The sequence below is a fragment of the Notechis scutatus genome, chromosome 1 (genome assembly GCF_049901735.1).
Source record: "Notechis scutatus isolate UNSWTSFEM ecotype Mainland chromosome 1, rNotScu1.2, whole genome shotgun sequence".
Taxonomy (NCBI): Eukaryota; Metazoa; Chordata; class Lepidosauria; order Squamata; family Elapidae; genus Notechis; species Notechis scutatus.
The window spans coordinates 211,208,672-211,229,094 of NC_142009.1; the positions used below are offsets into that span (position 1 = coordinate 211,208,672).

At 39.0% G+C, this 20,423-nt stretch overlaps 1 protein-coding gene across 4 annotated transcripts in view; it reads left to right on the plus strand.

Moving 5' to 3' along the window:
- The window catches only part of NCKAP5 (NCK associated protein 5), a 711,275-nt gene that overhangs the window by 345,501 nt on the left and 345,351 nt on the right, over positions 1–20,423 (plus strand). For all 4 annotated transcript variants that reach the window (XM_087950139.1, XM_087950137.1, XM_087950138.1 and 1 more), the window contains one exon: positions 17,996–18,129. In XM_087950139.1, the coding sequence (XP_087806265.1) occupies positions 17,996–18,129 (134 nt within the window). The remainder of the gene's footprint in view (positions 1–17,995; positions 18,130–20,423) is intronic.

Below are 20,423 nucleotides of genomic sequence, written 5' to 3' on the forward strand. Positions count from 1 at the left end.
ATAGTGTTCAGAAGCTATTAAAACCTGTCTACAATATACTTCCAGCCTTTAGGGCAGGATGAAGGTTATATGGGGGCTTTTTGGTTGCTATGTCTGTCTTTGACCCACCCATGATCTCTTTTCTGTCTTTTGTATTAAGTTGTCCAGAGTTGTTGGGAATCAGACCCGTCAATAAAAAATAAATGGCTGAAAGACAAAGTTGTAAAGTTTTATTTCATATTACTGCTTGAAACTCTTTCCTGTATTCAAAGAGAATATGAAACTATTCATGTGCAGCCTATCTTTTCCTTCAATAAAATTATCACACCAGATGGGACTAAGTGAGCTAACTTGTAAGATTAGGTCACTCAAGCATCATGAAAACGAACTGGATTGGATGCAGTATTAGTGTGAAATGTAAAAGGTTTGTCAGTTTGCATTAAGTGCACGTTCTCTTGTGCAAAGTACATGAAGAAACCTGTATAATTCCATCAGAACTGAAATTACAAAGATTCAGTGTGTTTCATTTAGATAATATACAAGCTTGCACTAGAAGAATGAATAACTTGACAGCTGGTATGTTTCTCTACAGCACAGTATTCAGTGTTCTCATGTGATTGGCATCTCTAGATACTACTTTAATTGAAATCAGAAATGCTGTTTGTGGATACACTTGAAAATATATACAGAGAGATTAAAGAAAATTCTCTGAAACCCCTTGTTTAATCTATTTCCTATTCGTTCAAACCAGTTTTTTTTTTTTTGACATGGTATAAGAATAAAATACTCATCTGTATAGCCATCCCAGTAAGAATACTTCCATCCATTTTCTCCTTGATATTGCAGAGGACTAGAACAGCACGACACAATTCTAAAACTTGTAGGTAATTTTAATGCTTCATCCTAAAATACAACATGGTTTCCCCAGAGGAAATGTTCCTTAGAAAAATATCTGGATGACTATTCGCACTGATATAATATCAAAAGAATGACATCTTATAAAGATGCACAATTTATTCCTGAATTTATTATTGATAAATCTTGTTTATTGGTGTTCGATATCACTAAGACCATTTTTTAAAGCTTCTACCAAATCATGTGGGTTATTTTATTAATCTTACTTTTGCCACCCAGAAACATTGGTTTTGAGGTGAGTGGTTATACAATTTGAATATATAAAAAAATCAGATAATAAATATGTTAAGGTATTTAATTTAATAGCTGGAACAGTAAAGAGTATAATGTGGCCAGAAAACACAGTTGTAGTTGATTGATTGGAGAGTGTGGGCTCCTACATGAGGCAATCTACATTATGATTGGTTGCTGGGTAAAAAGAGGAAATTTCTCTTTTCCCCACCTATTCTCCCATGAGCTGTTCAGAGCATCCAGAAGTGGGAGGTGCTTCAGTCTGTTCTGGAAAGGCTGGGCTTAAAACTCCGGGACGCTCCTCCTCCTCCACAGGACACCTCCTCAGCATCCCCCAGTTTTAGCTCAGCCTTCGTGGTAAGAGGTTGTGCATTCCCTGACTGGAACGGTTTCTGATTCAGGTTTGCTCTTGGGTTATTTTAGCTTTTAAAAATCTTCCCCATTTAATTTGGCTTTTTCAGGCTGGTCCCTCTATTAGGCTACCTCGATTAGTTCAAAAAACAGTTTCTTTGTAAATAGCGGAGGCTGCCACTCCGCAGGCAGCTTGAGGCTACCGCCTCAGGCAATTACCTTATCTAACTTTCCAATTGTCTTCTCTGCGAACGTAGCGGAGCGCTCGCAGCCGCGGCTCACTTCGCCTTGCCGTTTCGTCTGACAGGAGCATTTAACTCACAAGTTAGAGCCTCAGCAGCAGCGGCTCATTAGACGGCTCAGACATTAGCAATGGAGATTCTGCTTCCTGCCCTTTTCAACGGCTGGCTCAAGTTCGCGCCTAATTATCACAGGCGCCATTCCCCACTGGCTTCCCTTTTTGGGGACCGGGGCAGTACCTTCCCACTTTGTTCTCCCTGGATTTAGCTCTCCCTTGTCTGGCTGATGTTGGATAAGCAGGCTAGTCATTAAACAGGCATTTCTTTGCAATTGTCTTCAGATCATTTCTTCGGAGTGAAACTGCAAGTGCCATTTAAGTTGCGGGACGTTTGGTTTTGACAGGAATGGATTACCTCAGATCCTGTATAGCTGGTTTCCCTTGTTGGGGACCAGGGATCCAGAAAGTTCTCGCTTGGAGCGCTTGGGCGTTTCCCTTGTTGGGGACCCTTAGATACTGTTTACCATATGCACAGTTTTACATATAGATATAGGCACATGTATATGTATACGGTGTGTGTGTGTGTGTGTGTGTATATGTGTATATATATATATATATATATATATATATATATATATATATATATACATATACATATACATATACATACATACACACACACACACACACACACACACACAGACACACACACACACACACATAGATATAGATATATAGACTTACTCTCCTGGAGGAGCGTTCTACTTTCAACCACAGGGGAAGGCATCACCCCAAACTACAAATACTACTAATAATACTAATACTAATAATTAAAAAAATAATTAAAAATTAAAGTCAGAGGCAAGAGAATCAGTCATCCACAATGGAAGGTGACAACGCCTTAAAAAAACAAAACCCGCTCCAAGACAAATAAGTCCTGAGATAAGCCAGTGGGCCCCAAAAAGGCCTCTAAGGTGGAGGATAAGGGTGCCCATAGAGGGCACCTAGCTTTGGAAAGGCAATTGCAGAAACGAGCCAGGGAGGCAGACAAGATGGCTGTGACACAACAGTCTGATCAGGACCCAGGTCCATTGTTGGGGCCCTAGGACTTATCCACCCAGCCCAGGCAGGCTGTTTCTGGACAACCTCCCATAGGCACATCTCCTCCAATGAGCACTGCCCGGCTAATCCCAGAGGCAACCGTCACCCCCACGGTCACCGGCCTAAGAAAGGAGGAGGGATTACCTGATACTATCCCCATCGAAATGAAGCAATTGATGGAGATGGCGATTCAAAGGGGCATGGTGGCTGGAGTTCAGCAATCCATCAGGACCAGACACTTCTCGGCCGCTTTGGATGCGGGATCCCTGTCCGCTCGATCCTTTGCGCATATGGGACAACATCAAACTCAGGTATTCCCCAATATTCCTAACATATCAGCCCAGGGCCTTCGGGAGGAGGTAGAATTTGAGGATCAGGATGTTCCCATGGAGGTGGGGTCGATCCATCAGATGGACTTGGGGTTGTCAGAGGCTGACCCACTAGAACGGGGAATGTCAGACAATGAAGGCCTCATTACAGACCAACCTTCTTTTTCTGGCCTTTTTCGTCTGCACCTCTTTAAATCCTTACTGTTCAAGGCAAAGAACACTGCTAAACTAGGCACATCAAACCCTCATCCATTGTCAACAGGGTCTCAGGACGAATCCGAGGATCTAATATTCTCACAACCGGCTAATGAGGCGGAAAATATTCCTGTCCCTCGTATGTTTGCTGAATTAGTACAAAATCAATGGGCATCAGCAGCATCATACCCAGCCCCAACAGGGTATGATAAATGATATTATAATTTGGCAGCAGAGTTTTCACTTTTTTTCAAAACACCGGAGGCGGATGAGCCCATTGTGGCACTGGCCTCTTCTTCAACCTTTCCCAACGAGGCCGAGGAAGCCCTGAGACTGGAAGAAAAGAGAGCAGAGTTGGCACTCCGTAGGGCGCACGTTTCTGATGCCTGGGCCATTAGGGCAGCTACAGCACCGTCCTTTTTTTACACGGTCCTCCCTTCAATGGCTCTTTTACTTGAGGGATATATTGCCGGCATCAAATGTCAGAGCCCACCAGGACATAGCTAAAATTATTGCAGCAGCAGAATTCTCCGCCGACGCCACATTTAATCAGTCAAATTCTCGTCTAGGGCCATAGCATCTCACGGAGACTGCTATGATTCAGACATTGGCAGGCAGATACCAAGCATAAATGCAAGTTGGCATCAGCCCCAATATCGGGGGATAAATTATTTGGCAGTGTCTTGGAGTCCCTCCTTATAGAGAATAGAAACAAGAAAAAAGTGCTTCCCCCTCTCTTTTGGAGGTCTGAAAACAGGGCGCCCCAGTCATTTCGAAGAGGTTCCTTTCAGCCCTACTATCAAGGCCCATACGTTCCCAGATCTCAGAGAACACCAGGCTACAGATCCAGTTTTAGACAGGATAGGTCTGAATCTTCCGATAGAGGTCAGTGGGGAGGTCAAAACAGAAGAAACTGCAGAGGCACCGGAGGCCGATGTTTTCGTCGCCCCAAGTGAGTCCTTGACAGCAGTTCCCATTGGAGAGTGGCTAAAATTGTTTGCTGATCAATGGGACAACTCCACCTCTGGTGCGTGGGTCAAGGACACTATTAGGCTTGGTTTGGCGCTAGAGTTTCAATCCTCCCCCCCGAACTTTTTCATTAGGAGTCCTAGGTCCACGGACCCCATTAAGAGGGCGTTGATGCAGGAGGCTATCAATCATCTTCTGCATATTCGGACCATTAGAGAGGTCCCATCTGAACAGCGGGGTCACGGCTGTTACTCTCTATTGTTTGTGGCCCCAAAGAGTTCGGGGGGCTGGAGGGCAATTCTAGACCTCAAACGTCTGAACAGATCATTGGTTTATCGAAAATTCAAGATGACTACTCTCTAGTCCATTCTGCTCAGCATCAGAGAGAACGATGTCCTGACCTCCATAGATCTGACAGAGGCTTTTCTACATATACCAATTAGACCTGCTCACTACAGATATTTTAGATTCTGCTATTGTGATCGGCACTACGAATATATCGCCCTACCATTTGGTCTGGCTTCGGCCCCTAGGACTTTTACCAAGGTCCTCACGGCCTTGGCTGCCTCACTCAGGATCAAATCTATTCGCTTACAATGTTATCTGGATGATATTTTAATTTTGTCATCTTCCAGACATCAAGCAAAATTGGATACCAAGATTACTCTGGAGACCCTTCAGGGTCATGGTTTTTCCATAAATTGGGATACAAGCCATTTGATCCCCTCAACTAGGTTAGTTCATTTAGGGGCAGTGATAGATACAGTGGAGGGCAAAGTCTTTCTCTCTCAGGACAGGTTAAACAGTATCCAGTCTTTGGCCAGAAAGATCAGAGCCTTAAAGAGGGTTTCCCTGGCAGTGCTGTCTCAACTGTTTTCTTGTATTTCTTGTATTTCTTGTATTTCCATTGTGCCTTGGCTCGATTCCATTCTAGAGAGCTGCAATGGTTTCTGCTACCTTTCCAGCAATCCGGAAGAGCCACTTCCCAACGTCCGGATAAAGGTACCGCACAATGTTCTCCAATCGTTCCTCTGGTGGTCGGAAAACACGATAAGGGGTGTCCTTTCAAGGAACCTTACAGGGCAACGACCATAACCGATGCCAGCCCGGTAGGATGGGGAGCTCACTTCCAATCCCACACTGCGCAGGGAATTTGGACTATTTCTGAGCAACCACAAAGTATCAACCTGTTGGAGCTGTAAGTAGTTCACCTGGCCTTACGCAGCTTCTAGCCCTTTTCCAATCATGCCACGTTCTGGTCGTGACAGACAATATCACAACCAAGGCCCACGTAAACAGACAGGGGGGTACCCATTCCAAACTTCTGATGCTGGAGACAGCCAATTTGTTCAAAGGGGCTGAGGCCAATCTGTTTTCGCTTAAGGCAGAACACATAGCAGGGGCCTTAAACACACAAGCGGACTGGCTCAGCAGGGCCACGATAGATCAGGCAGAGTGGCGCCTACACCCGTCTGTCTTCCAGGAAGCAGTGCGGAGGTTTGGGCAACCGGTGATCGATCTATTTGCCTCTCCTCTCAACGCCCAATTGCCCCGGTGTATTTCAAGGTATCCGACTCAGGGGGCGGAGGCTGTCAATGCCCTGCGTTGTCAGTGGTCTCCCGGACTTCTATATGCGTTTCCTCCGGTAATACCCAGGTTGATCCAGAAGTTATTGGAGGAACGAGCGGAATTGATATTGGTCGCCCCTTACGGGTCCAGGCGAACGTGGTTCGCAGACTTACAGGACCTGTCGAGAGAACAACCTTGGAAAATTCCACCGTCGAAGGTTTTCCTCTCCCAAGGGCCGATACTTCACCCAAACCCACAATGGCTCAGTCTAACCATATGGAGGTTGAGCGGAGCCGTTTAAGGGCCCAACAGATTTCAGAGGATGCTATTGCCACCATTCAAGCATCCAGACGGTCCTCAACAAATCGTATATACGAGGCCATGTGGTCCGCCTTCTGTCGCTGGTCTAAGATCGACCGAACTGCCCCATCAATACGACAATTATTGGCCTTTTTACAGGAGGGGTTGACCAAGGGCCTATCTCCAAATACTTTATGCAGACAGGTGGCGGCTTTAGCCTCGGTGATAGCTTGGGGTGACCTCTGGTCCATAGCAGACCATCCACATGTCCGCAGCTTTCTTAAGGGTGCTGCAAACTTACGACCTCCTGTAATTCACCGCTATCCCACCTGGGACCTCAACAAGGTGTTAACCACACTTACAACTGGCCCATTCGAGCCTTTAAGAACCGCTAGTCTTAAATTCCTGACATATAAGGTGGCCTTCCTAATTGCAATCACATCAGCAAGGAAGATTTCTGAATTGGCGGCATTGTTAATGAGAAAGGACCTGTGCGTGTTTCATGCGGACAGAGTGATTCTCCAATTGGATCCATCATTCACTCCTAAAGTAAATTCAGCCTTCCACAGAGTGCAGGAAGGAGTTGGTGCCTCCAAATTTTTGTCCGAAACCATCTCAGACTGGAGCATCAATGGCATCGACTTGATGTTCAAAGGGCCTTAAGCATCTATCTAGACTGCACGGCGGCATTTTGAAAATCTGAGGCTCTATTCCTATCCTCCACTTTAGGGCAAAAGGTGTCGGCGACGACCATCGGTAGATGGTTGAGAGCCACCATAGCTAAAACTTACTAATGCCAGTCCATCTCAGTTCCTAAGGGCATTGCAGCCCACTCAACAAGGAGTGCGGTAACATCAGCAGCATGGGCCACACGGGCTTCCATAGTTGAAATTTGCAGAGCGGCAACTTGGGCTTCACCATCTCCCTTTGTCAGAAATTATAAAATTGATGTCTATGCCTCAGCGGACGCTTCATTTGGCAGAAGAGTCCTGCAGAGGGTCCACAGAGTTTAGGAGTGGATTTTGATCCAGATGGAGTCCCTCCCTAAGGACAGGTCAAGCTTTGGTATGTCCCACTTCTGGATGCTCTGAACAGCTAATGGGAGAAAGGATGTTGGTACTTACCTGATACGCCCATTCTCTGTGAGCTGTGAAGAGCATCCAGCCCCACCCATTTCTTTTCATCTGGTGGGGTTCCATTCCAGTCAGGGATCTAGATTAGGTGATGAGTCCCGGACTTTGGCACTCAGTCTTCTCAAAACTGGGGTCGCTGAGGAGGTGTCCCGTGGAGGAGGAGGAGCGTCCCGGAGTTTTAAGCCCAGCCTTTCCAGAAGAGACTGAAGCACCTCCCACTTCTGGATGCTCTTCACAGCTCACAGAGAACGGGCGTATCAGGTAAGTACCAACGCCCTTTTTCTTCTGTGTGCTCTGTGTGCTATTTTATGATTTATCTGACAATTTGTCTCATGATGTAGTTATGTGTCCATTTTGTTTGCTGTAAATACAAAGCTACAAGTGTGTGTCAGCATCACTTTCTTCGTTTGGACATCTGCTGCACAATTCCCTGACAAAATAATATTTTAAAGTTTTATTTATTTTCTGCTTCTGCCATAGATTGATTTGATTTATTTTCCATTGACCAGTTTTTAAAAATGGGCCTGCTTTTGAACAAGGTTGTAGTTTTAATGGTCTAGAAATCTTCTCATAATTACTTGTTACACAATCAGTGAATGTATATCCATAAAAATATTTTTTTTTCTAGGCATACACTTGTGCTTTTCAGTGTATATTACTTTTCAGTTTTGGTATAGAACAAATTTAATTCATTCTAAACATTCCACTCAGGTATTTCTCCATGCCTATTAGGAAAATTAATAATATAGAGGAGTATCACTTATGTTTGCTATGAGGGCACCATATAGTTTTATATTTGAATGAGTGTGGAGATGGAAGGCACCTGCCAGTTGAATTGGTTGCCTGATTCCCTCTTTTCCTGCATTATGGGGCCACAGATCTACTTTATTGGGAGATTCTTCAAATCAGTTTTAAAGGGACAATAGAGGTTTCAAAAAGAGAAGACCAAGGGCCATAGCTATTACAAATGGCAATAACAGTAGTTGGTGGTTTAATCAAATAAAAAAGAGTAATAAAATTGTTCTAGGTTTTAGTTTGTTTCAGTGTTATATTTAATATTTTTATTACAATTATTAATAGTAATAATTTTATGACAATAGTTGACTCCTGCTTCAATTATAACCTCTATCCCATTGCAATGTTGTGGTTCCATGTCAGGGCGATATGTTGATACTTCATTTAAACCATATTCCATGACCTCTGAAGATGCCAGATGCTAAATAAAATACATGTACCACTGATGCAAGAAGATATATTCTTAAAATATAAATTTTAAATATTTAGCTGCTGCATCAATTCATTGTATTATTTAATTTAATTATACTTATTGATACTTATTTACTTGTTATGATTCCACAAATATCCATATCAAATATTATAAAGTACCATCCATTCATATATATCCTGTTCTGCTTTTATTTAGTTTACATTATATGCCCTCTGAGACATATACCTCTGGTATATGTTCAATGAATCCTGAGGCTTTTAATGCAGCAGGGAAGTATTCTGAAAATTAACAGAAGTGGTGGTGCCCAAGTTCTGTTTTAAGGATTGTAGGCAATCATTGATGGGAATAACAATTGTGAATGTCTGCGAAGATTGCAGTCAAAGAGTCAAGGGTAGGTAGTGAGAAAAGGAGAATCAATAAAATTTGAGCAGGATTTCTTGAAATTAGATCTATAGCAGTGGTTCTCAACCTTCCTAATGCTGCGACCCTTTAATACAGTTCCTCATGTTGTGGTGACCCCCAACCATAAAATTATTTTTGTTGCAACTTCATAACTCTAATTTTGCTACTGTTATGAATCGTAATGTAAATTTCTGATATGCAGGATGTATTTTCATTGTTACAAATTGAACATAATTAAGGTATAGTGATTAATCACAAGAACCATATGTAATTATATATTGTGAAATATTTATTTCTAATTACAAATAATTGAAATTTTGTTTGATACATGGAATAGTTCAATCAATACGGTTCATTAAAATTTCCTATGATTTATCATTCTCTGTGTTGTTTTTTTACATACCTGTTACTATCACAAGGGGGCAGTATTTACATCAACCATAGCTGAATATAAAAAGGCCATATCAACATCCAGATTAAGTTCCCATGGTACAGATATATTTTTTTTTGCAGTAGTTGGATGTTTTTACAGTACATGATTTTACATTTACCTAGTAATTATAATTCATGAAGTATCATTTTACCTCCAATACTCCTGCTTTCAACACAGTAGCTGCTTTTAACAGAGTAGGCGCTTTCAACACAGCAGCTGCTTTCTACACAGTAGCTGCTCTCTACACATGTGTGACTGGTCTGCATAAGTACATTATGACTCCAACCCTGTCACATACACCTGTATTTGTATGGGGTGTATGTGATGGGGTTGGCACGATGATGTCATCACACCAGGTACTCGTATGTGGGCGTATCTGCATGTGGGTGGACCCACCTGGAGACGGATAGAGGAGCGGTGTCTCAGTTCCTAAGACCATCAAAAATATGTATTTTCTGATGGTCTTAGGTGACCCCTGTGAAAAGGTCATTCGACCCCCAAAGGGGTCGTGACCCACAGGTTGAGAACTGCTGATCTGTAGACCTCTGTAGTTTCTATTAACTGGGTGATTCTTAGTAGAAGTTACTCCATATTGTGCACACACTTATGAATGAATTTATAATTGTTCAGACTTTCTGTTCTTGACTGCGTATATCAGGATAAGACTGGATCTTCCAGTGGAATCAGTTTGATAAAATAGCAAAGCTTGCTAGCATCTAATAACAGAGAATACCCACTATAACTGGATCAAGGCAGAGATTATTTATTTTGCTATTGATTTGAGTTTATATTTCATACTTGTGAACATCATATTTTCATATAAATTATCTTTGGCCTCACATCTTTTTCACATTTTATTTCATCTCAAAAACTTTTCATTATGTTTAATTTAGGGAAATTAGACTTCTTTAATTAATGCCTCTAGAAGCTATTAGAAGCTCAATTACATTTGTAAATTCATTTGTCAGTAGCTTTGTGATTTTAAGATAAAAAATTAATTATTTGAGTATGCAAGCATTCTTGCTCATTAAAATTGTGCTTTTTATTTTGTTAGATACTTTTTGATGCATATATAGCATACAACTTTAAATATAGAATTAATTAGGCTAGAAAGCCAGTTTCAGTTTTGGCTCCTTGCATAAATGGAAAATGTTTCATGATTACAAGATGCATTTCAAAACTGCATACCTTCATTTACTGGGGAAAATATCCTAGATAATTTAAACTCAACAAGTTAAAGGTTAGTCCTCAACTTAAGATCATAACTGAGCCCAAAATTCAAAGTTCCTAACTAAAAGAGACAGTTGTTATAGTTTGCTCCATTTTACGATCTTTCTTGCCACAGTTGCTAGTTAAACCACTGAAATTGTTAAGTTATTAATACAGTGGTTAAGTGAACCTGGCTTCCCCATTGACTTTGCTTATCAGAAGGTGACCCCGGCAACTGTCATAAATATGAGACAGTTGCCATATTTTGATCGCCTGATTATGGGGATGCTGTAATAGTCATAAGTATGAAAACCAGTCATGAGTCACTTTCAGTGCCATTGTAAGTTTAAACAGTCACTAAATGAAATGTTGTAAATTGAGGACTAACCTGTAAAGATTTAATGTTCTTGTTTTTGTTGCTGCTACAGTATAGTATGTAGTACATTATGTATATGGTTCTAGTGCTTTTAAGTTTAGAAACCAGAGTCTCTACCCAAGATTATAGAAGACAATATGCCTAATAGCTTCTGTTTATTAGCCTGTGGAAGATGACAAGCAGTTTTAGTAGTGACTGCAACTTTATTGGCCCCAGTTGTTTGTTGCACATAATTAAACTACTATTTGGCAATGATGTTTTTTTCATGCTCCTAGCTTTGGCAGGACTGCACAGCTGGAAAAAGCAAGAGTGGAGCTAAATGCTTGTCATTTTTATTATTCTAAATTTTGTTTTTGCCTTTTGCGCACACAGTAATTTTATATGTAATTTAGTTTTCTAAATTTCTAACTATAGATTAATCTACCACTTATAAGGAAGAAAAAAAAGCTCTTTGACAGCAGTCATTCTGTTGCTTAACTGCAATTAAAATCTTTCACATTCCTGGATAAATAAAGCCAAATAAAGTGAATAAAGTCAGTGTCCTACCACTTGGTGGCAATTTTGAGCTACTGTGTAATAAAAGGGGATACTGGAAAGAGTAACAGTACTTTTAATTCACTTACTTGGATTGAAAAGAACAACACCACAGGCTAAAAGTATTAATCATAAAATCCACTGCCCATTGTTGCTAAAATATCTAGCTAGGATGTCATGATTTCTTTTTTTTTTGGCATCCTTTATAGACAAATGGAAAAAATATACACAGAATTTGTTATTGCCTACTGTTGAACAGATTTATTTTCTAATGACACAAACTGTTAGAATAATCTGGAAATTAGTTAGAACTGAAAGAGAAAATATAAAACATTGCTTTGATTTACAGATGGAAAATAGTTAAAGTTGATGGAAGGAATAAAAGCAATCCTTTTAAACAATGGCATGTGGTAATGAAGAACATCTAGTTTAGTAGAATTATAATTTGGAATTATAATTTGGAATAATCAGGCAGTAAGTATTTTTCAGTTAAGTTTTGTGGAGGGATAGGAAAAACATTTTGTTTGTCTAGGATTAAAAATTCAGAATGAAAGTTGTTGTGAAGAATCCCTAAAAAAAAAGAGATATATTAAAAAAAGGTCAGTAGTAGACAGCAGTCTGAGAAAGACCAACTCAAAGGAAAAATGAGTAGAGTGTGAAGGTTTGGGAAATGGTCAAAGAGACTGGAAGAAAATTTGGTAGATAGCCAAGATAATTGGCAGTGTTTGAATGGGAAGTAGAAACACAGAACTGAAAAGGGGAAGATTCAGGAAGAGGGCACGATATCCACATTCACATAAAATGAATTCAGTTTAGAAGAGAAAGCCAAGAGGTATAGGATTATTACATCTGGAAAAAATGGTTGCTATGCAACTGTAGCATCATCACCTGATGTCCCTAGTAGGGAATCAGCAATAAAAAGTTTAGTGGTAGTGATGAATGGCACATAGAATGCAATTATATACTTAATTTCAGGCATAAATACTTGGTGGCAATTTTGAGCTACATGCTCTCTCTCTCTCTCTCTCTCTCTCTCTCTCTCTCTCTCTCTCTCTCTCTCTCTCTCTCTCTCTCTCTCTCTCTCCACAAAGCTTTTGATATAATGAATTAAGATGTGCTTGAAACATCAGTCACTACCGATACTTTTTTGCAAATTGGGATGTTGTTAACTTAAGCCATTTTATAGTGTCTACTGCTTCTGGGAGAGGGAAGATAGGGTTAAAGGATTGCTGTAGCATAAATGTGAGGTTTTAGAAGAATAATATCTTTCCAGTACTTGTTGATTTTTAACTTCTCATTTTTAACCATTTAATCACATATAGCATAATATGTGGTATAATTGCATTTTTAAAAGGCCTTATTCCACCTTTTCAAAGAACTGAATTTTTATAATATAGCTGCTATGACTTCAGGCTTCTTAAATGTAATCTACCATAAGTATGAGTAAAACAGAAAAGATAAATGTCACCTTTAGCAGTTCATTTTGGAACCGTAGTAAGCGACAGAGTCATATTAATTAACACGGCTGGGTTCAGTGATCATATTTGTCCAATATAATTAAATGTTATAACTGTAAGCATTTTCATCCTTTCTTTCTGTTCCTGTTCCTTTCACCTTGAGTGATGGTTGTTCCTGTTATCAAAATCTATTATCAAGAGAGTTGCAATGTGCTGCTGGGTTATTTGTCAATGCCTGGCTTTATTTTTGTAAAGAGGTATTGATTGCAGGATAATAAATATTTAGTTTAACAGGACTTGATCGGGAGCAAAGGGCTACCTGAAATTAGATTAATTTAAATTGTCTACTGTGAGGCACAACCCAGAATTCTCCTATTGTGAAAGACATGTTGCTAGAAATATTCAGTAGTAGGGTACCCTGAGATATTTCAGCTTTCTGAGTCCCACAGTTCATTGTTTTTGCTAAATTTGCTGATGTTGATGGAAATCAGATTCCAAAACAGCCATTAGGCCAATCACAATATATTTTATTAATTTTTATAATTGGTATTTTTTCAGAGAAAATATTACTGTAGTAGGGTATGTCCAAAGATCACATATCAAACAAATAAGGAAATATTTAGAAGACAGTGCTGGTTTTGCTATTGCATTTAACATTCATACCAATTCTCTTGCAGAAATTATAAAGATTAATGTTGAAAAAGAGAGGAATAGCAGACTTACAAATAAATACTGAAAAACTAACAGAAACCAACTTATCTGATCCCTCGATTTTTATATCTACCTCTTTCTGTTTGGATGTATGGAACATGTTTAACAGTGCTACTTTGTGTTTTACATGTCAGCAGATGAAGATTTCATCTCTTAAACCGTAAATTTTATAACTATTTCCATTTGCAAAATCTTCTAACATTTGGCGTCTTGTATGCACCTTTTCCAAATTTGCATAGTTGTTAATGTGAATTGCTTTAAGGACCTTTTTTAAAATGCAAATTACTCTCATTTTGTTCATTGATAGATCCATTTCCATAGTACTGTATTTACTATGACTTTCTCTACTAATGTAACCTTTTTAAAAAATTTGATTTAGATTCTAGTTTCGGTATGTATGACTTTTCAGATTTTTCTCTCTCTCTGCAGGGCCTCTAAAAATCAGGGAGAGAAGGTTGCCAACTAGATTTGTTTTAGTGCTAACCTATAGGTCACTTGGAAGTCCACTGAAAGAAAAATGCCCAGATTTGCTCAGTAGGATCCATAATTATTTGTTTTATCATACTCTTTGATATTGTGTTGGTATGCATTTCTTGAATGGATGGGTAACATAGCTTAGTTATTGGCTTTATTGTATCTGTTTCCGTTACACATACAGGTAGTTCTCACCTTACGACCACAATTGAGCCCACAATTTCTACTGCTAAGTGAGCCAGCTGTTAAGTGAATTTTGCCTCATTTTAGGACCTGGCTTGCCACAGTTGTCAAATGAATTACTGCAGTTGTTAAGTTAATAACACATTTGAATCTGGCTTCCCCATTAACTTAGCTTGTCAGAAGGTCGCAAAAGGTGATCACATAACCCCCGAGACCCTGTAACCATCATAAATATGTGTCAGTTGCCAAGCATCTACATTTTGATCATGTGACCATGGGGATGTTACAATGGTCGAAAGTGTGAAAAACAGTCATAAGTCACTATTTTCAGTGCCATTGTAACTTCAGTCACTAAATGTACCGTTGTTATTCAAGGACTACCTGTACATTACATTAAGAAAGATGAGAAAGTTCCTTATCTCTTAAGTATTCTTTAAGTTTGCCATATCTGCACAGTTGATGGTTTTTACAGGTTCTGTCAGTTTAAATTAGTACACATAGATGAAGTTCTTTTGTCAAAAGCTGTTGAACAAAACTTTAAGTCAGACACCTTTAAAATAAATGATCCTATTTGATACTGATGATCAGTGCTGGTTTCCTAGCTTTACTTTGCCAGAGGCCTAAGTAAACTGATCTGAATTCTCTCCTCTTGTTCAAATACTCAGAGTTATGCCTCCAAAGGAGAGCTTCTTACATTAAACCTGGTAGGTGTATGTATGCACACTCACAATATTTTTTGCACAATTTGATTTACAAAGATAAAAACAAAGTTATTTGAAATTCAAGGTAGATGATGAGTTTTGCGCTTGCAAATTATATACAGAGAAAGAGAGATCCCATTCAGAAGATTTGTCCTGAGACCAGACCTTAGTGAAATAAAATTTAACTTTGACATGAGGGAGAAAAAATAGCCTGTGTTGGGTTTGCTGTTGGGAAGTATTGTAGCTTACAAAAACACCTGTTTCAAGCTTTCTCAGAAAACACTAGATGACGTGGTGCATGGTGCTTGAGGTTTCTGAAATCTGTTTTTCAGGGGATACAGGAAACATAATTTTGATGGAAAATGTGCAAGCAAGATTCCTCTGTGATTGCTTTCTTTTTCCCTGATTGTTTTTACTTCGCAACTATAAGAACCTTGAATTTTCCAGTAAACGATAAGTGAAGGATATATTTGTAGGGGAAGATGGCTGAATATGACAGATTTAAGAATGGCCACATATAAATGCCACATTTGCCTTGCAAATGCCCCTTGTCAATTTACAATAACCTGTTATTAGCTATTTAGGAATTACATCCATTTTGCTTAACGTGCTTTTGTATCCTAACCATGAGAGGGGAACCTCAGCACTGGTTTTAATGGATTTAAGTTTTGCAGAATTCCGATGGTGTGAAATATTGCACATTTCTTATATTCAAAGCTTTTTGTAACTATCCTTTTCAGCATTTGCAAAATTATAAGATAGTAACAATACATTTTAATTGGCTAATTTAATTAGGTCACTAAATTTCTTTTATGGAAATTTATTTCCATATTATTTCCCATTTTAAACATTCACACTTCCAAATATTTATGTGAGGTTTGCTTCACGTAAGTCCTGTCTCCTCTGTGCAATTCTCCATAGTTTACAATGTGCATAGGTGTTTCATTTAATCTCTTATAATCTGCCGCTAAAGACATCTGCTTATATATCACTGTCTTTGAGATCTTTTTCTGGCTCATATTTTGGTCTCTTGGTTACTGCTATTATAAATTTATTATCCAGTATGATTTATAACACCATAGCTTGTGCAAATAATGGCTTAATACCAAGAAAGCTTTTTATATTCTGTTATAAAATTATATGTCTAAGATTTGATACAATACTGTGGGTATTTCATAAAATTTAGGTTATAAGCATCAAATATATTTGAAACTCATGGCAGCCCACAAAGAAGGTGTGTGTGTGTGTGTGTGTGTGTTGTGTGTATTATGAAAAAGTTAGAGCTTTCAGAGAAAAATATTACATAAGTTCTCTCCCTCCCTCCCTCCCTCCCTCCTAAAGTTCTAACCTTTTCATGATGGACAAAGGATTATGGATCCTACAATTCGAGAAATGGAAGATCTTGTACTTTTCAGTGGAGAAAGAAAATTCTTTGCATTGACTGAATGAAAGAACCACTTTACCACTAACTGGCTGATGGGGATACAGGAATATGTGCACTTAATGGTTGTCATTAGGATTGTAAAGAATGATACTGGAAGGAAATAAATTTAGAAAATAAAGTATGACAATTTAGTGATATTTTTTATTACAAAGAAACTTCTTTCTACCCTCTATTTTTTAGATAAATAGTTTTGTCATATCACATATGTTTATGAGCTCAGCGGTTTGGAAATAGCTCTGTTGTCATTCAACAGCTGCTTTATGATTAGGCACAGATAATAAGGTAATTATCACTGTCTGTGCTTTCTTCATTTCATCTTTCTTTGAACTTTCTATTTCTAATTACCCCTGCTTAACCATTAATGTATCTATAATGCTTTGAATTTCATACAGAGTTGACTGTTCTCCATGAAAAATTAAATTTATTGAACTGGTCACAAAGCAGACTTAGCTGACTAGGTAGCTCTACGTAGGCTGCCATATTTTCTATTTCAGATGTATTTGGTCCTCAGATGATCAGGGCCTGACTGTTACAAATGGTAAATTCAGGAGATGATTCCCTGCTGTCTCCAATAGGACTACAGTACTTCAGTTGTAGTAAGGCAGGATGCATTCTCTGAAGTGGTTCTTCCTTTCTGAAGCACACTTAACAACTGTGGGGGTTTCTGCCAGAAATTAAAAAATAAACATAATTATTCAAATGTTTCTCATCCTTGAAAATCAGCTGCTCTCATTATTTCTTTTTACCTTTTAAATTCTTGGGACCAGGTTGTACTTTGTTTTTATTCTGTATTTTGTTATTATAGTTAAAAACATTTAAGCAAATATAGCTCTGCAAGTAAAAACAAAAAACCGGTGATAGCAATAATAATTTATTAAAGTTTTATGCCATCCAACTTTTTGCCGATTTGTAATTTATCGGCCGGTAGCCTTGATGGGTAGGAAATCAGTAGTAATTCTCACTTAACCACAACAATTGGGAATGGGAAAGCCTGTTGTTAAGTAACATGGTCATTAAGCAAGACATGTGACCTCAATAGAGTAAGGAACTGACTTCTGCTATGATCATTAAGCAAATCACCTGAAGTATAATTGTGACTTGCAATTTTATTGGCGTCATCTCCATTGATTCTGCTTGTTTAAAGTTGGCTATGAAGCAGTTCAATGACAATCATGGGATACTTATTGGTTGTAAATGCTCTCTGTTTGCAAAATACTCAAATCTTTTTTATGTGGCCACAGAGATGATGAACAGCCACAAGTGTGAGGAACAGTGCAAAGTTATTTTTTTCAGGATTGTTGTAAACTTGTGTGATCTCATGAAACAGTGCAGTTGTTAGGAAAGGACTACCTGTATGGGTTTTTGAAATTCTAACCATCTGATGGGCTTTTGGTCGAAGGGGATGGATGCAGGGTAAAAAGTCTTAACTCCCTCTTCTACATGATTGTCTTTCAGTGGCAGTAGCAGTCTAGGTCTTAAGTGTCACACTTTGGAACTCTGCTTGATTTTGTCACTTGCTTTTTTTTTTTAAAGCGTGAAAAGCTGGTACATGAGTTGGAGGAAGAGCGACATTTGAGATTTGAAAGTGAAAAAAGACTACAAGAAATGACCCTGGAATCTGAGCGCCACAGGGTTCAAATGTGTGGACTGCAACAGCAGTTTTCAAGGTAAGCAACATTTCTGAAAAAATTACCTGATCTAAATATGTACATACGCATATATACTTGAATATACAAACAGTTGATATTGTAGTCATAATTGTTATTATTTTTTTAAACTTGATCTGTTTCCTTGTCCAATAGAGACTTGTCTTGCAAATGGCACGATTGTCTCCAAGTTGCAAGGCTATGTTCTTGAATCCAGTTCAGTTTCTTAATGCTCTGGCAGCCAGTATATATCAACCAAAACAGTTTAGCTAGACTTACATTTGCAGCATCATGTATCATACAGTACCTGTAATTTGGGAATGACTTTAGAAGATCCTTAGGAATTTGTATGTGTGTGTGTGGGGGGGGGGAATGCTAGTAGGAAATGATGAGATAAAAGAGGACATAGCCCATAGCTGCAAAATTGAGTTATCAATAAAGACATTGATAGTTTATTACTGTATTAAGAGACACCAGCACAAGCTGTTTCCCTCTTATCATCAAGGTATATTCAGTTCATATGAAGAGAAGTGGTCACATTTGGAAAATCAGGTCCCAGTTTAACAAGCCAGTGTACGAATTTCTGTACAAAAACACCAGCTTTCTTCAAGCAGGATGCTAAATAAAACCAGGAAATCAAACGTTGGCTTTATAATGTTTGGAAGGCTTTTATTAGTTTTTTTTACTTTTACTTACAGAACTTGCATGATCACCTATCCTATCTCACATTTATTTTTCCCCACTTCAGATATAACAGGAAACGTAATGAGCTAGTACATGTTCCTCACATGTGAAGTGGGAGCAGAGAGGTTGTATGTGGTTTATTCTATTATGAGAAAATGATAAAACCATTTAAGCTATCATTTTAGAATACATCCTCTCTTATTCATTTATTATCAGCTGAGCAGTACTTAGCTTGAGATAGATAAAAAAATATTCACATAAACCTACCAGACTTAAAAATGGCATAACTGTTACAGGTAGTTCTTGCTTAATGACCAGACCAGCCTGAAATTTCAGTCATTGAGCGAAGCAATCATTAAGCAATTCATGCATAGCAGGGAATTCCGTGGACCTCACCCCATTCTTAACAGGTCCTTAAAGGGGGCGTGCATAAGTGCACCAGCATGCCTACCATCCCTGTCTTACTGTCCCCGTTTATCTGTATTTACTTCCTTTGTTCTTGTTTATGTTCATACTTACACTTGTTACCTTGTACATGTTTGACAAACAAACAAACAAACAAACAAATGCTCGGGAGGCTCCAACAATGCAGCACAAAGCAGCCTGCCCCCAGCAAAGGGGTGGATGTATGGGAAACAACCACAGAGTTCAAGGAAAATTCAACATGATTCTTAACAGAGATTTACTTCCACAGGATCTAAGTATCTGCTTGGTGGTTTTAACCCATTGGAATGCAAGTTGGAACATTTTATTTTAGGATTGATGGTGTTCTGCACAGCCTTGTGGGAACTTTGCTCAATTTACAGAGGCTTGGGAAAATGAAGGCAGCTTCCTCCTCCCAAAAATTTTTTTTTAGCACGCAGCCAGCTCCAGCGTTCCAGCCCTGTCCTGAGTGCAGCAAAAAGGGGCGTTTTAGGATGCAGCAAACGAGTGGCTGCCTTTAACATTTATTCTTCCATCTTATTCTCCTATGCAGCAGCCTACAGCACCTGCTCCTCAGCCTCTCTAGCAGTACCTTATCTGCAACCTCTCTGGTACTTACTTTATCTGCAGTCATCTCAAAGAAGAATTGTCTAGGTGTTTTATAGTGTTTTATAGTGTCATTTGAATAAGGATATGAACTAGAATTAGATGTTTTGCATAGACACGTTCTGTGAAACCCTTATGGTATACCCACACCCACACACGCACACTGCGTAATATCCAGACAAATGCTCTGTTGTTAGAGTGGCAACATTGTTTTCTTTCTATCATTTCAGTTTTCATGTTAGGCCAAGGGAAGCCATAAAAGACATTATTATATAATAGCCCATCTGCAAACAGTTATGGAGGCTTCTCTAGTGCTATTTCCAACTGTGAAAACATTATAGTAAAAATGGCACTCTTGGTAAACACCTGCAACTGTTGTTGGGTGATGAGATTACTTTGAAAAAAATGCTTCACTGGGATCAGGAGACTTATTTCCAAGTTAATTTCCATACGATTGTAGCCTTGCAGTAAAGTGTTGGGAGTTTTATGAGTGAGACTATCTGTGAAAAGTAGATTTAGTGTACAGATAGTCCCTGACTAACAACCATTTGTTTAGTGATTGTCTGGAGTTACAGTGGCACTGATGGTTGCTGTACAGCATC